At 46.4% G+C, this 15,380-nt stretch overlaps 1 protein-coding gene and 2 pseudogenes across 1 annotated transcript; 1 reads left to right on the top strand and 2 right to left on the bottom strand.

The window, feature by feature from the left end:
• Nucleotides 1-5,371: 5,371 nt before the first annotated feature.
• On the bottom strand, nucleotides 5,372-6,319 carry LOC133224480 (olfactory receptor 5T17-like; annotated as a pseudogene).
• A 4,011-nt stretch (nucleotides 6,320-10,330) lies between these two features.
• LOC133224483 (olfactory receptor 5AP2-like) lies at nucleotides 10,331-11,001 on the bottom strand (annotated as a pseudogene).
• A 2,228-nt stretch (nucleotides 11,002-13,229) lies between these two features.
• On the top strand, nucleotides 13,230-14,156 carry LOC133224492 (olfactory receptor 5G3-like). The gene has a single exon (XM_061375981.1). The coding sequence runs from the start codon at nucleotides 13,230-13,232 to the stop codon at nucleotides 14,154-14,156; it is 927 nt and encodes a 308-aa protein (XP_061231965.1).
• Nucleotides 14,157-15,380: the final 1,224 nt, after the last annotated feature.

The raw sequence follows: 15,380 nt of genomic DNA, 5'->3' as shown, positions 1-15,380 counted from the left end.
GCACGGTTCATGTCAACTGAGAAAGCCTGTGGTACACTAAAACACTTCTTCCAATAATCCCTGTGCTTTGATGTAGGTTATTCCACAGTTCCTGCGCAAAAGTCAATGACAGTATTGAATGAGAAACAGACCCCCAAAATCACACCATTCTTAGAAGAAAATCAAGACTAATCCTCAAATTTCAATTCACTTCTCAGTTACCAGCCTTTAGGAAGAAACTACCATTAGTTATCCCAGGCATCTTTTCCTCACAGAAAACATCAATCAGCTTTATCCAATTATAGCCTTTGTCACTGATAAATATCTATTTTTCTTTCAAGATTCTTGACCTTGTCCCTCTGCTCCAATAAAATCCCTCACTCTTACCTGCAAGCTCTTTATTAAAGCTGCTGGGGTGGGAGGGAAGAGGAAGTGTAGTTTTACATTTGCTTGCTGAAAAAGAGTCAGAGAAAAGGTTTCAAAAGATTCACTGCATTTGTTTGTGCCTTTCAAAGAGAAGAAGCTGGTGGGAATTAAGGTCTCAAGCTGCACCTTTGAATGTCAAGGGGAATCCCTCCCCTGGCTGCAGCTTCACAAGAGATTTCACTTTAAGGAAGAAACTGTAGACAATATCATTCGTTATACAAGATGATGAATGGTGCTGAGGCTACCCAGTGTTAAGGGCAATTTAGGCACATCAAGTGTTCCTCCTATTCATGTTAAGGGGTGTTTTACATTCATCTGAAATGACTTTTTATCTAAATGGTGAGAGAAATGGAATTCCATTTGAACATAAGCACCCATATACCATGTCCATGCCCAGCTCATGCTAAAATACACTAGGAAAACCAAATAGTGCATTGCACTCATAACTTAAGCATGGTAAGTTTCCACAGATGAAAGACAATCCTGAACACAGAATTGGTGGTATCTGAGAGGCGTCTGGGTCTGAAAGAAGCCAAAACACACTGGTGGGGGAAAATCTTTCCTTTACCTGTTGTGAGTGGGAATTAACTTATATTGGGAAAGTATATGGATGGTGAATAGTCTCTTTCGTGGGCTCTGGCAAACAGCAGCAAGAGAGGAGTTGTCTTTTGTCTCTGGGAAAGTGGTTTCAGCCTCTGGTAAATGAAAGAGCTAGAATCAGTACAGTTTAATGCTGAAGAGCCTGGCAGGACAGAGACCTTTGTCATCAGAGTTTAAAAACTTCACCACACCTTGTTTTCTTCCATTTTGTTGGATATTTCTACTTAGACTAGACCTACAGAATCTTAGAGCCACAAAAAGCCCAACTTTGTTCCAAGCTTTTGTGGAAAAGGGAGCCTAGATGAACAGTGTCATGTGTAGGGCTCATCGCTGCTTGATGAATTACTGTACTATGGTGTCCTCATTTCCTCTTGGCTTTAATAAAGTTTCCATAGCAGAGACAACTGAAATGCTCGAACATTTCCCTAGACTTGATGCTACATTCCTAAAAGAAGTCTGGATTGCCATAGTCTTGTATGTGGTGGATTCAACTTGTGAATGTCCAAGTCAGCCTAATGTGCAGGAGCGGCAGAATTGTGAATTCCAGCAATACAAGAGTCGTGAGGTTCAGAAATACATTTTATACTGAGAGCATCATTGTGTGATTCTGCTTCAATCTTAGCAGACAAAGGGTCTACATAATGTAGAAACTCATGGCTGTAGACACAAAATTCCCACACCAAATACATAATAGAGGTCCTGCCACGGAAGTCTAATATCATACATGGTAAAAGAGAAAGAACTAATGAGCAGAGAAAAATACTGGGAAATAAAGTTCCCCTTACTACTCTATTTCCTTCACTGAGGAGAATAGCTCCTTTTTTACCTATGAAGGGACATGGACTGGATGGAGGGAGACTGCCAGAGCAGTGAGCACTGGCTGAGTTGCTGGGTGCAGAAGGTTATGGGTTCTACTCTGCAGGAGCCTGAGGACAGCCAAAGAGGTTTGTTTCCTTAATCTCTTTAAACAGACACAAAAGAAAACACCATAGTGTGTAGGGACCATCCCACAGTACCTGTGCAAGAGAAGTAGTGCAGGAACAGAGACCTGGGCCAAGTTCAGCCAAGACTCCAGAGCATCCAGAAAGTTGTTTATGATGGGGCAGATACAAGACTAAACCAAATCAATCCCTTGATCAGCATCCTGTTCAGCGATTGCTAAACAGATCCATGATGAAGCCTACATCACCATCAAAGGATTATAAAGGTATGCAAAATGCCTGCTAAACTGTAAGTGAGAGCTCCTCTAACATAGCCCAACCTCCCTGGGCTGAGATTCAACAGAGATAGGGGACAAATGGGCAGAGGGTGGGGATAGAGCTGCAGCTGAGACTGCTCAAGGGGATAAAAGCCTACTTGTTTATCCTGGCACAATTCATGTCTGTCTCAAAATGCTCATTTCTCACCCTTGCATATACTGGAAGCCCAGAGTCACCAGCTCAGCTGTTGGAAATCCAGGCACTACATGTGGATAAGCCCACTGGGGATGGAAAACTGGGCTCTCAAGTATGTACAGAGGGACATTAGCTGCTGCAGAGGAGTCACTTGTGCTTCATGTCCCAGTTGGGGACTCTCTGCAAGATCTGAAATGTTTCTAAACCCATTCTCATTCTGTTGCCAAGGTCAAAGTGAAACCTTTGAATAGTCCACAAGTATTTCAGAAGCATCCTATGAGCTGTTCATCACCACTGCTGTGTAGCTCAGATGTTCTGAGCTGATGAGCTCAGGAATGCCTCATCCACACCATATCTCTCAGATGCCCAAGCACTACAGTGGAAAATTTGGACACATCAGGTCTCCTCCCATTCATTTAAAGGGGTATTTTATATTCATTTGACATGACCTTTTACCTACATGGTGAGAGAAATGGAATTCCAGCTGGAGATCAGCACCCACATCACGTGTCCATGCCCAGCTCATGTTCAAGCACACTGGGAAACACCAAATAGTAGATTTCATATAAGAATTCAGCCTCTGGGAAGTTTCTAGAGATGAAAGACAATCCTGAACACAGAATCATAGAATAGTTAGGGTTGGAAAGGACCTCAAGATCATCCAGTTCCAACCCCCCTGCCATGGGCAGGGACACCTCCCTCTAAATCATATTACCCAAGGCTTTGTCCAACCTGGCCTTGAACACTGCCAGGGATGGAGCATTCACAACCTCCCTCGACAACTCATTCCAGTGCCTCACCACCCTAACAGGAAAGAATTTCCTCCTTATATCTGATCTAAACTTCCCCTGTTTCAGTTTGAACCCATTACCCCTTGTCCTGTCACTACAGTCCCTAATGAAGAGTCCCTCCCCAGCATCCCTATAGGCCCCCTGCAGACACTGGAAGCTGCTCTGAGGTCTCCATTCAGCTTCTCTTCTCCAGGCTGAACAGACCCAACTTTCTCAGCCTATCTCAACACAGGAGGTGCTCCAGTCCCCTGATCATTCTCATGGCCCTCCTCTGGACTTGTTCCAACAGTTCCATGTCCTTTTTATGTTGAGGACACCAGAACTGCACACAATGCTCCAGGGGAGGTCTCACGAGAGCAGAGCAGAGGGGCAGGATCAGCTCCTTGGACCTGCTGGTCACGCTCCTTTTGATGCAGCCCAGGATACGGTTGGTTTCCGGGCTCAAGCGCACACTGAAGCCGGCTCATGTTCATTTTCTCATGGACCAGCACCCCCAGGTCTCTTCCTTGGGCTGCTCTGAATCTCTTCTCTGCCCAGCCTGTAGCAGTGCCTGGGATTGCTCCAACCCAGGTGTAGGACCTTGCACTTGGCATGGTTAAACTTCATGAGGTTGGCTCAGCCCACCTCACAAGTGTGTCAAGGTCCCTCTGGATGGCATTCCTTCCCCCCAGCGGATCAACCGAACCACACAGCTTGGTGTCATCGGCAAACTTTCTGAGGGCGCACTCAATCCCACTGTCCATGTAACTAAGAGCTATCCGGGTCTCAAAGAAGCCAAAACACACTGATGGAGGAAAAATTCTTTAGCTGTTGTGAGTAGGAATTGATTTATATTTGGAAAGTATGTTTATAATGAACACACTGCTCATGTGCTCTGAAAAACAACCGTATTAAGGGAACACATTATCTTACACGTGGGGAGAACGTGGCTCCTACCTGCAGTCAAAGAAAGGGCCAGAACTGATGTCATTAAATGCTAAAGAGCTTGGCAGAACACAGACCTTTGGTATCAGACAGCTTCCTTCAAAACCTTCACTATACCTTGTTTTCTTCCATTTTGTTAGATGTTTTGGCTTAGACTATACATATAGAATCACAGACCCGCAGAAAGCCCAAGCTGGACCTCAAAAGCTATCTGGTCTGATGCTTTGTGGAAAAGGAAGTCTCAATGAGCAGTGTCAAGTGTATGGCTCATCGCTGCTTGATGAATTACCCCACTCTGGTGTCCTTATTTCCTCTTGTGTTTAAGAAAGTTTTCAAAGCAGAGACAACTGAAATGTTCAAACATTTACCCACACTTGGTGCTACATTACTAAGAGAGGTCTGGATTGCCATAGTCTTGTGTGGTGGATCCGACTCCGTGAACTGGCAATAGGAACCTCAGTGCAACATTCAGGGGAGGCACAATTGTGAATTTCAGCAACACAAGAAACAGGCTTGAGGTTTTGGAAATACATTTTATACTGATTGCATTATTGCATGATTCTGCTTCAATCTTTGCAGAGAAGGGATCTACAAAATGCAGCAGCCCCTGGCTATAGCCACAAACTTCCCTCATCAAAGAGATGACAGAGTTCCTCTCTATAAATGGTTCTGACATCTCAAAAACCAAGCACTTTTTTGACAGGAAGAGCTAGACCTGGGTCTCTACCCTGTGCTTCAGGTGCTGTTAGATCAGCATGAATATTTTGGAGGAGAATATTGGAATCTCTGGAGATGATTCAAAACCTGGCCTATATTGGCATGAGCATTTAAGATGGTGTTATTCAACAGCCTTATCTGTTATAATTTCCTATACATGTACAGAAAAAATTCATTGCCCTTTAATGATAGGGGAGAATGGCCCTGCAAATAAGAAGAGGTCATAAGGAAGGTTTTAAGCCATCAGCTGGGAAATGCTGATGGCTGTGGAAGAGCATTTTCACAGGGCTAGCAAGGAGCCCAGAACTAATGGCCAGTGCCTATCTGAAAAGACCAAGAGAGCAGGGCAGGGGAGGAAATACAGGCAATAAAATACAGCAGATAAATCAGACTGTCTGTTGCCTTGTGGCACAAACCAGTCATAGGAAGAAAGACAGACTTGGAAATGGTTCCAAGCCAGGTCTTTAAGGAATAAGGTGAAGAAACAGAAGTCCTGGGTGTCAAGTGAAGCTCTGGAGACCTTTGTCACAAAACCAGCAGCTAAGCATCATGCCAAAGCTACTTCCACCTGACAAAGTCCCTCAGGGCATTCTTCACCTCCCTGTTCCTGAGGCTGTAGATCAGGGGGTTCAGCATGGGCACCACCAGCGAGTAGAACACAGAAAAGACCTTATCCGTGCTCAGGCTGCTGTCAGACCCTGGTCGGAAGTTCAGGGCGAGGATGGACCCGTGGAAGATGGTGACTCCAGTCAGGTGAGCGGTGCACGTGGAGAAGGCTTTGTACCGGCCCTGAGCAGAGCTGATCCTTGAGACAGCAGCAAGGATGAAGGCATAGGAGACCAGGACGGCCAAGATGGTCACCACCTCCACCAGCCCAGCAAGACCAAATATCAGACACCTATTGACACGTGTGTCAGAGCAGGAGAGGGCCAGAACAGGCATGAGGTCACAGTAGAAGTGGTTGACCTTGGCTGGCTGGCATAAAGGCAGGCTGAAGGCGAACTCTGTGTGCACCCAAGAGTGCATCAGGCCAAGCACATAGGAACTGGCCACCAGCAGCATGCAGAGCCGGTGGGACATGATGGACGAGTAGAGCAAGGGCTTGCAGATGGCCATGTAGCGGTCGTACGCCATCACAGCCAGGAGGAAGCACTCGGTGGTGCCAAAGGCTATGAAGAAGTAAAGCTGGGTTGCGCAGCCGATGACAGAGATTGTTTGCTTCTCCAGGAGAAGGTTCATTAGTGCCCTCGGCGCCACCACCGATGAGTAGCAAGCATCGAGGAGAGATAAATTGCTAAGGAAGAAGTACATGGGGGATTGCAGCTGAGCGCTGCTCCTGATGAGCACAACCATGCTCAGGTTGCCTGCCAGCGTGATGAAGTAAATGAGGAGGAAGAGGATGAACAAAGGCACTTGCAGTTGCGGGTTGTCAGTCAGTCCCACAAGAGTCAGCTCTGTCACTTGCTCGGTTTGATTTTCCTCAGCCATCTTCTCCGAAAGCACTGTAAGATGCATTCATAAAGCCATAATAGTTAATGGAGACACTTGGCACCTAAAACGTACCACAGTCCCCAGTGTCTGGATGGCAAATCATCTCCTTATCAGAGATTTGCTTCCTTTGAATCAATGTTCATCAAAAACCAGTTTAGCAAAACAATGAAGGTTTTATTCTGGTAGCAGTTACTCTGCCACATGTTCCCTATCCCATTCATTCTGAGATACATCTCCCAGATGTATACTCATGGTATATATCACATTCCAGTGTAACCCTCCCAAGTTCTAACAAAGAAAGCATAAAAGAAGGGGTTCAGTGCTTCCTGTAATGAATTAGTGACACCACTAATGTAAATCTCATGGGCATTTGGCAACCACCTGCTCCTTCCCTCTCTGCTTCAGTTTCTTCCTAACTGGAATGAATCCCTGACCTATGGAAAGGCCAGGCTGGACAGGGCAACCTGCTCTAGTGGAAGGTGTCCCTACCAGTCACAGGGGTTGGAAGTGGATGTGATTTAAAGCCTCTACCAACACAAGCCATACTATGATCCTATGCAATATGACACAGTGGTTAATGTTGGTTTCCCCTCTCTCCTGACACACTGTCAAATCTAAAACCTTTTCATCATCCTTTAACCTGTTGACATCAAAAATGAAGATCTCACACTAGACCATGTCTTTAGAGGTGACAGGATCTAGTGTGAGATGTCCCTGCCCACGCCTGGGAGGTTGGAACTACCTGAACTTCAGGTGCCTTCCAAACCAAACCAGTCTGTGATTCTCTAATTCTAGGATTTAGAATCATAGAAGACGCTTGGTTGGAAAAGACGTTTCAGATCATCAAATCCAACCTTTGAAGTAGAATAGAACATTTGACATCTTAGGAAGCCTTCCCCATAGAGCTTTTCCTTAAAGGTCATTTTGCATGCGCACTGCAGAAAGAAAAGAGAAAAACCCATTTAATCTTCCATAACTTTTCAAGTATTTTGCTATTTCAGAGTTACTCTTTTATGGACTATATAGAAATGTTGCGGTGCCATCATGAGGGGGAAGAGAAACCATTAAAACAAATGGCACAACAAATCTTTGCCTTTTTATCAACTTTTCCTACACATCCTCTTACTAAAATTTATACTTGAGAGTTCTAAATATATGCAAATACACCATGGCATCCTGCCTTTTAACCACGCTATCAGGGAGGGATACGGAGCAGCCTCCACGGGAGGAGCCACTGTAACATAAACAGATATTTGAAAGAGATAAGAAAACTATTGGGTAAAGCAGCTCAATTTTAGCCTAAGATCATGGAAAACACTGTGCTGCTCGTGGGGTGTCTGTCACTGTCAGTCAATCACTGCAGTGCACTGAGTATGGCTTTCCCATCCGCAAAATTAACCACTGCAAAACCGGTACTAAACAGCCTGGCTTATATTCAGAATGGAAATATCAGGTAAACCCTGTACGGAGGTGGAAGAAGCACAGGGTTTAGCCCTGTGTGCAACCTGTAGTAACAGGATTTATCATAACTGGTATTCTAGCTGCTATCTGCTATTATAACCTTAAAAAATACCCAAGCCATTATAACTGGTATGTCAACCTTCACAAAAACCACGTGCTCTGTGATCTTCCTTCTTCTGGTGTTCTCTTGCTCTGCCATGAAATAAACAGCTCCTCTTGGTCTGTCTAATAAAGATACAACCCAGAACAATCAAATTCCTCTCTACAGACCTCATCTCTGAAGGATGAAACCGTTCCTCCTGCCCTCCTGCTTCCTGCAAGGAATTATGTATTGTATTGCACAAGGAGACACTGGCACAGGGAGCCCAGAGAAGCTGTGGCTGCCCCATCCCTGGCAGTGCTCAAGGCCAGGTGGGACACAGGGGCTTGGAGCAAGCTGCTCCAGTGGAAGGGGTCCCTGCCCCTGGCAGGAGGTTGGAAATGGAGGAGCTTCCAACACAAACCAGTCTGGGATTCTATGATACTATAGATCCCCTTAGAATTATAAACCACCGTCTAGCTCCAGTGATAAAACATATCTGGATGTCCCCTTGTCCTTACCAGTGACACCTTGGTTCGTCTTCCTTGCTTCACGTTAACCTATGACAGATTACAAGGACTCTTATATGCTCTGTCTGTCCCTCTGCTGGAGTAATTGCTTTGTAACTCTTGTCTCTAATCCACTGAGACCTCCGAGGTGCTTTGGCTGAGAAGTGTTTTGGAGAATGTCCTTTGGGAGAAGTGCAGTTATTATTATATTTCTCTGTCATACATATATGTGTGTGTATGGGGGGGGTGCACGTATGGATGACAGTGGAATATGAAAATAAAAAATAGAATTAAATTAAATTAAAAATTACATTACAAAAAAGGAAATAAAAATAAGATTAAATTAATGAGAATTAAAAATTATAAAACTAAAATAAAATTCAAAAATTAAAACTAAACATAAAATGTAAACTAAAATGTAGACTAAGATAAATTAACTGACTTAATAAAGTCTAGACTAGAATAATAAAATAAAATAATAGGAAATATTATAACAAGCAGAAATCAAACTGAAAACTAAACTAAACCAAAGGAAAATAAATACAATAAAGCTGGTCTTACAGCATGGATCCCTCTCCCCTGTAGAGGGGCTTTAGACCAAGGCCTGTGGGACAGGCCAAGTGGAATGGCTTGAACCTGCCCAAGGGGAGACTGAGCTGAGCTCTTAGGCAGAAGCTCTTCCCTGTGAGGGTGCTGAGGCGCTGGCACAGGGTGCCCAGAGAAGCTGTGGCTGCCCCATCCCTGGCAGTGCTCAAGGACACAGGGGCTTGGAGCAAGCTGCTCCAGTGGAAGGGGTTGGGGCTGGAGCTGGAGGAGCTTTAAGCTCCCTTCCAGCCCCAACCACTCTGGGGTTCCAGGATTCATCTCATAATCCTAGATACCCATATAAATACACACGTGCACACAGATTTCCATTGCTGGGAGACAAACAGGAATTTCTGGGATGTGATTCATGTGATTTGCTTTAGAGACTGGAGTTACAACAGAGTACATTACACACAGAGGTGCCTGTTTCTTGTTTAAAGATTTACTTGAGCAAGAACATAGTTTTTCCCAACTTTAAATTGGTTACTTGTATTTTTTACCCGGGTTTGCTTCTTTGACAGAGAGCCCTTCAGGATATCCACATCAATCTCTGTTCTTTCACTTTTTGGTGAATTATGTAAGAAGTCTACTTTTTAATCACCTTTAAGAGCTGGGAAATCCAACATGATGATTCAATCACTGCTGACAGAATCGATATTGACCCAGCATGTGATTAAGTTCTTTACATTTGCACACCATCTGCAAAAGAACAGCAAAGACAAGGCTCAAACTGCCCAAAGGCTTCTAGGTGAAGTAGCAACAACACTCATTGGGACATTTCACAGGACCAAAGACCTCCAGCTTAACCTGCAATTTCATTTGTAGGAACCAACTTTTGGGTGGGAAAGCTTTATTTAAGAGTGCCACAAGCCTCACCATGCAAAAGTACAGTGGAAAGTTGTGCAATTGGGTTATTAACTGATTATATGATGTTCTGTGATTCTTTGGGTCTGCTCCGTTCTCCACCAGCCTGGTAGGCATTGGGTTTCAAAGACACTCCATAAGAAGAGGGTTTATGGCTCCTCTTCTGGGTTCACCTCTGAACCTTGGCAACCTGGAAACCCATGCCCAGGGTAGGCCAGGCTGTCTCTGCAGTCATTGAACAGAGCAATGAGATGAGCAGGATGAATCAAGGTGTTTGGAGGAGCTGTTTGTGCTCTTTGACCATTGGTGACGAATGAGGTTGGGCTTCATCTCACCCACCTTCATCTAGGCAGCTGTTACATGTCAAATCAGTGTCAGATACCTTAGAACTGAGAGAGAAATTACAGAGTAATCACCTCAATACACCTTCACAGAGCCCTCGGTGCTGCAATGAGTCCTGCTCAATAACAGCAACAAGGAAACACCCTCCTGGTCACCAGCTTCTTCCATTCACTGCCTTCTCCCAGCTGCTCTCATCAGGGCAGCCTTCACCTCCCTGTTCCTCAGGCTGCAGACCAAGGGGTTCAGTGTCGGGCTCATAACGGTGTAGAACAATGTGGCCGTTTTATTCTCATCCAACGCAAAGGTGGAGCTGGGGAGCAGGTACATGAACAAGATTGCCCCATAGAACATGGTGACAACCATCAGGTGGGACGTGCAAGTGGAGAAGGCTTTTCTCCTGCCCTCCTTTGAGCAGATCCTCAGGACAGAGGGGAGGATGCAAGCATAGGAGATAAAGATGATGGTCATGGTGCTGAGACAGTTTATGCTCACAAGAGCAAGGATGACCACCTCATAGGAGTTGGTGTTGCAGCAGGAGAGAGCTAAGAGTGGGGAATGTCACAGAAGGAGTGGTTGATAACATTGGAGTGACAGAAGGAGAAGGTAAAGATGAAAGTGATGTAAATCACTGCTTGGAAGACACCAACAGCACAGGAACCAGCCACAAGCCACCAGCACATCCACCCACACATGATGGTGGGGTACAGGAGGGGTTTGCAGATGGCGACGTACCTGTCATAGGCCATCAGAGCCAGCAAGAGGCACTCGGTGACCCCAAAAGTGATGAAGAAGCAGAGCTGGGCTGTGCACCCTGAGAAGCTCATGGTTTTCTCCAGCATCAAACTTGTGTGCTACAGTTTTAGAACAATGAACTGAAGATGGGTGGAACGCTGGTTCATCGCCTGTGATGCTGGGATTGGTGATGAACCCTGGTACCAGCTGTCATCGGAGAGCTCGCCCTCAGCTCCCTGCCATGATCATGTCAACCACGGCTTTTGTGAAGCTCTCCTTTGTGCCTTGCCTTTCCAGTACAATGGCTGGGAAAAGGCAAATGTCATCATCAAGGAGAGCACAAGGACTGGGGCTGCCTCAGTACCCACTGAGGTTAAGAACCAAATCCCCCAGGAAGCAGAGGCAGAGGAAGGACAGAAGGGTGAATATGAGCAGCCAGCATAGATATACCAAGGGTAAGTCATGCCTGACCAAACAGAGTGCCTTGGGTGATGTGAGCATTGATGTTTGATGGACAAGAAATAAAGGACAGCATTTACCTCACCGTTAGCAAGGTCACCACTATCTTCTCTTGGCTCTTGGCAAGACAAACTTGTGAGCTTCGGTTTGAGTACAAGGAACTGAAGATGGATGGTAAGCTGGTTCATTGCCTGTGGTGCTGGGATTACTGATGGACCCTGGTACCAGCTCCCATTGGCGAGGTTCCCCTCAGCTCCCTGATGTGGTTTAATGTGAGGTGTCTCTGCCCATGGAACAGGGTTTCAACTGGATGATCTTAATGTTCTTCCAAACCTAACTATTCTATGATTCTATGACAATATCAATCATGGCCCCTATGAAGCTGTAACTGCCTCAGAAATGCTCCAAAAGTGGATGTGAAAGGTGGGGTTGTTCTGTGGTTTGCTCTAAGGGAGCCCAAAGCCCTGTTGCTTGCTCAAGCTGAGGTCATCTCCTCTGGGTACACTTCTTCTCCAAACAAAACAGCACAGAGATAATGACCTGCTGTGGGCTTTGTCACCTCCTGGGGCCCAAAGAGATTCACAGTCCCACATCCCCACATCACTTGAAATAGGAAGGGGGTTTGCTGATGCTGGTTCATTCCCAGGCTCCCTGCACAGCTCCAGGCACGTTCATCTTCACATCCATCTTTGAGAGCATCAGGAGGGCAGCAGAGACAGAGCTGAGATGGAAGTGAGGGGCAGCATCTTCCAACCCATTCTGAGCTCTCTGTGCAAGGACAGTGTGTGCTGAGCCATCATCTCCTGTGGTTCTCTCTTGCCAACAAGCAGCAGCTCCTGTCTGCATCTCCTCCCCTACTGCAGGGGCCTGGGCTCCAGTTCCTGATGATGCTCTGGGCTTCCCAGGGAGTTCCTTGTGCTAAGTCCTCCCCACGCTGCTGCTGAGAAAGCAGATTTGAAGATCACATTGGTGGAGAACACTCTCAGGAGGCTTCCTCTGCTCACTGACCAGAAAGGGCTCCTGGATGAACACCAGAAGCTTTCCTGTACAGGACATTCAGGGTGCTCCCCATTGCTGAGGCAGATAAAAAAATTTATTTTCTCCACAAAAAAAGCCAAAAATGTCAAGAAGAGATTGCTGAGCTCTGGGGATTGCCCATTTCTGCTGATGTGTTGAGGAACAGCCAAAGAACCCAGAAAAAGATTTTAAAGCAAACAAAGTGTGTCAGGAAAAAGAGAAACCAAACCAAATCTCCATGTAAGGATGACTGGAATCACAGAAGGGTTTTTTTGTTGGAAAGTATCTTGAAAATGATCTAACTCCAACCCCTGCCTCAAGCAGGGTCACCTCCCACTAGAGCAGGTTGCTACAAGCCCTCTCCAACCTGCTCTTTCCATAGGTCAGGAATTCATTCCTGTTAGGAAGAACTCCCAGCGGAGAGGGAAGAAGCGGGTGGTTGGGAAATGCCCACAAGAGGATGAGGGATCAACTCTGCACCGTGAAAGCACCACATTTCTCTGTGTTCCAGGTTGAGCCGGATGGTCTCCAAGCTCAGGGTCAGCACTGAGGTGAGTGGAACCTCCCCACTGCTTTCCACAGAGGTCATTGCTCAACATCTCAAGGTGAGCCAGAGGAGCACACACCACGTTGTGCCATGGTGTTTAACTGCTTCAGCACCCCTTTGTTCTACCTGTGCTGGCACAGGACTGTCCCCAACCTGTTCCTCATTGATCTGTGCCTGAACTCTCCCTTTCCATCCTGCAGGACTGTCTCTGAGCAGCTCCCACCACACAGAGGCTTTTCCACCTGGGACAGCACTGCCTCTTGGAGAAGAAACCTCCAGCCAGGAGCTCACACAGAAAGCACCATCCAGCCCATGGCACAAAGCAATTGCACCCAAGCGACCGAGTTCAGCCTGGTGGGGTTCACAGAGGAGCCGGTGACTCAGGTCTACTTGTTCCTGCTCTTCCTGCTCACCTACCTTGTCACCATCGGGGGCAACCTGGGCATCATCATCTTAATCAGGGCCAGCCCCCACCTCCATTCTCCCATGTATTATTTCCTGGGCAACCTGGCCTTTGTAGACCTCTGTTGTTCCACCATCATCACCCCCAAGATGTTGGTTGACTTGATGTCAGAGAAGAAGAGCATTGCTTATGCTGGGTGCGTGACTCAGATCTTCCTCTTTGATCTCTTTGGTATGACCGAGTACTTCCTGCTGGCTGCAATGGCCTATGACCGTTACGTGGCCATTTGCCACCCCCTGCTGTACCCCCTTGTCATGTCCCCAAAGTGCTGTTTCCAGCTGGTGACTGGCTCATACCTCGTGGGGCTGACCAATGGCATGGGACAGACCATCAGCATGTCCACCCTGTCCTTCTGCAACTCCAGCACCATCGACCTCTTCTTCTGTGACATTTCCCCTCTCATCTCACTCTCCACCTCTGACACCACCCTCAGCCACATCATCCTGACCACTGCAGCATCCCTCTTTGGTGTGTCCAGCAGCCTGGTTGTCCTGCTCTCCTACGTGGCCATCATCGCCACCATCCTCAGCATCAATTCAGCCGAGGGCAAGCGCAAAGCCTTCTCCACCTGCACCTCCCACCTCACCACTGTCAGCATCTCCTATGGGGCATCCTTCTTCACGTACTTAAACCCCAGCTCAAACAGCTCAAGAAGAGCAGATAAATGGGCTGTGGTGCTCTACACCGTGGTGCCTCCCATGCTGAACCCCTTGATCTACAGCCTGAGGAATAAGGAGGTGAAAGAGCCTCTGAGGAGACTCTTGAAAATAAAATGATCTTGAACTCTCCCAGTATAGGCTCAGATAGAATGGACATGTGGGGAGGTGCTCACCTGTTTGGGAAGTGCCTTAGATGGACAACTTTTGGGGGGTCTTCTGCCGCTGAACTTATGTGATGGCTTATTTGATATCACCAGCTGAATACACACATATGAGCATTGCAACGGCTTTTACAATTGCTCTGACTCAAGGTATGGGCTTTGGTGTGTGTTGCTTTCTTGTTTCTTGGCAAATCAGAATAAACACAGAGTGAATTCTACTGTTCCACTAAATCAAACTCCTTTTTTAACCTTAATTTGAAGTCATTTGGGACCATAAGAAAAATACAGCAACATTTATAGCAAGACCAATGGAAAGGACAGCAAATAACAGGCACACTGTGGAGGAAATACTTACAAATTTTGATTCTCAAACCTCATTAAATGATTTCCACCTCTATTCACTTCATTTCATTTCAGACAGCAAAGAATTCAAGTTAAATATAGTACTTGGGTGACCTCCGTTGTGAATGAAGGTGCTTTGAAAGAGTTTTAAGAAGTGCGACTCATGAATCCCCACCAAAGGGCAGATACTATCAAGGAACCCCTGTCCCCTGCTCCACACCTTGGCTTTCCAGCTCCCTGTTGACAGCAATAAAAGCCAGGATCTCCATGGCAGCCTGAGCAGAACAAAGCACAGGAGCTGTGGACTTATTCTGCAGCGTCCAGACCTGCTGTATGGCAGCCCAGAGTGATTACATTGCTTACCCTGATAACTCTTCTGTTGCCTTCTGGCACAGAGAGCTGATGGGTGATGGGCAAACACTGCATACGTAAACCAATCCAAACTACTCCAATGTGTGCATTACCTCAGCCCATAGAGCTGCAGCCTCTGCCAGGACCATGGTGAAGCCTGGAGCCATGGCTGAGCCTGAGGGCTATCCTAGAGACATGAAATAACTTGGGCTGGAGGGAGAAGCTCCATGATTGAATTGAATCAAGCCAGGATCAAAGCCTTTGCTGATTCCTTAACAACACACAACTAAGAGGCACCCAGGGTCAATCAGCTGAATCCTGCTTTGTTCCCAAAGCTTCCTGATATTCCCTGGTTATTATTTAACCCAGACGATGGCTGTTTTCCTAAGGCTTGGGGATAAGTAAGGACAGAGGTTTCACACCCTTTCTGGCCCCTATGTCAGTGTTTGACTGCTCTTACAGTGAGGGTTTTCTACCTCCATCTGTT

The sequence above is a fragment of the Neopsephotus bourkii genome, unplaced genomic scaffold, assembly GCF_033783945.1.
Source record: "Neopsephotus bourkii isolate Nb327-2 ecotype Australia unplaced genomic scaffold, CSIRO-AGI_Nbou_v1 NB_1682, whole genome shotgun sequence".
Taxonomy (NCBI): Eukaryota; Metazoa; Chordata; class Aves; order Psittaciformes; family Psittacidae; genus Neopsephotus; species Neopsephotus bourkii.
Note: the sequence above shows the minus strand (reverse complement) of the source record. Positions and strands in the feature narration are given on the sequence as shown.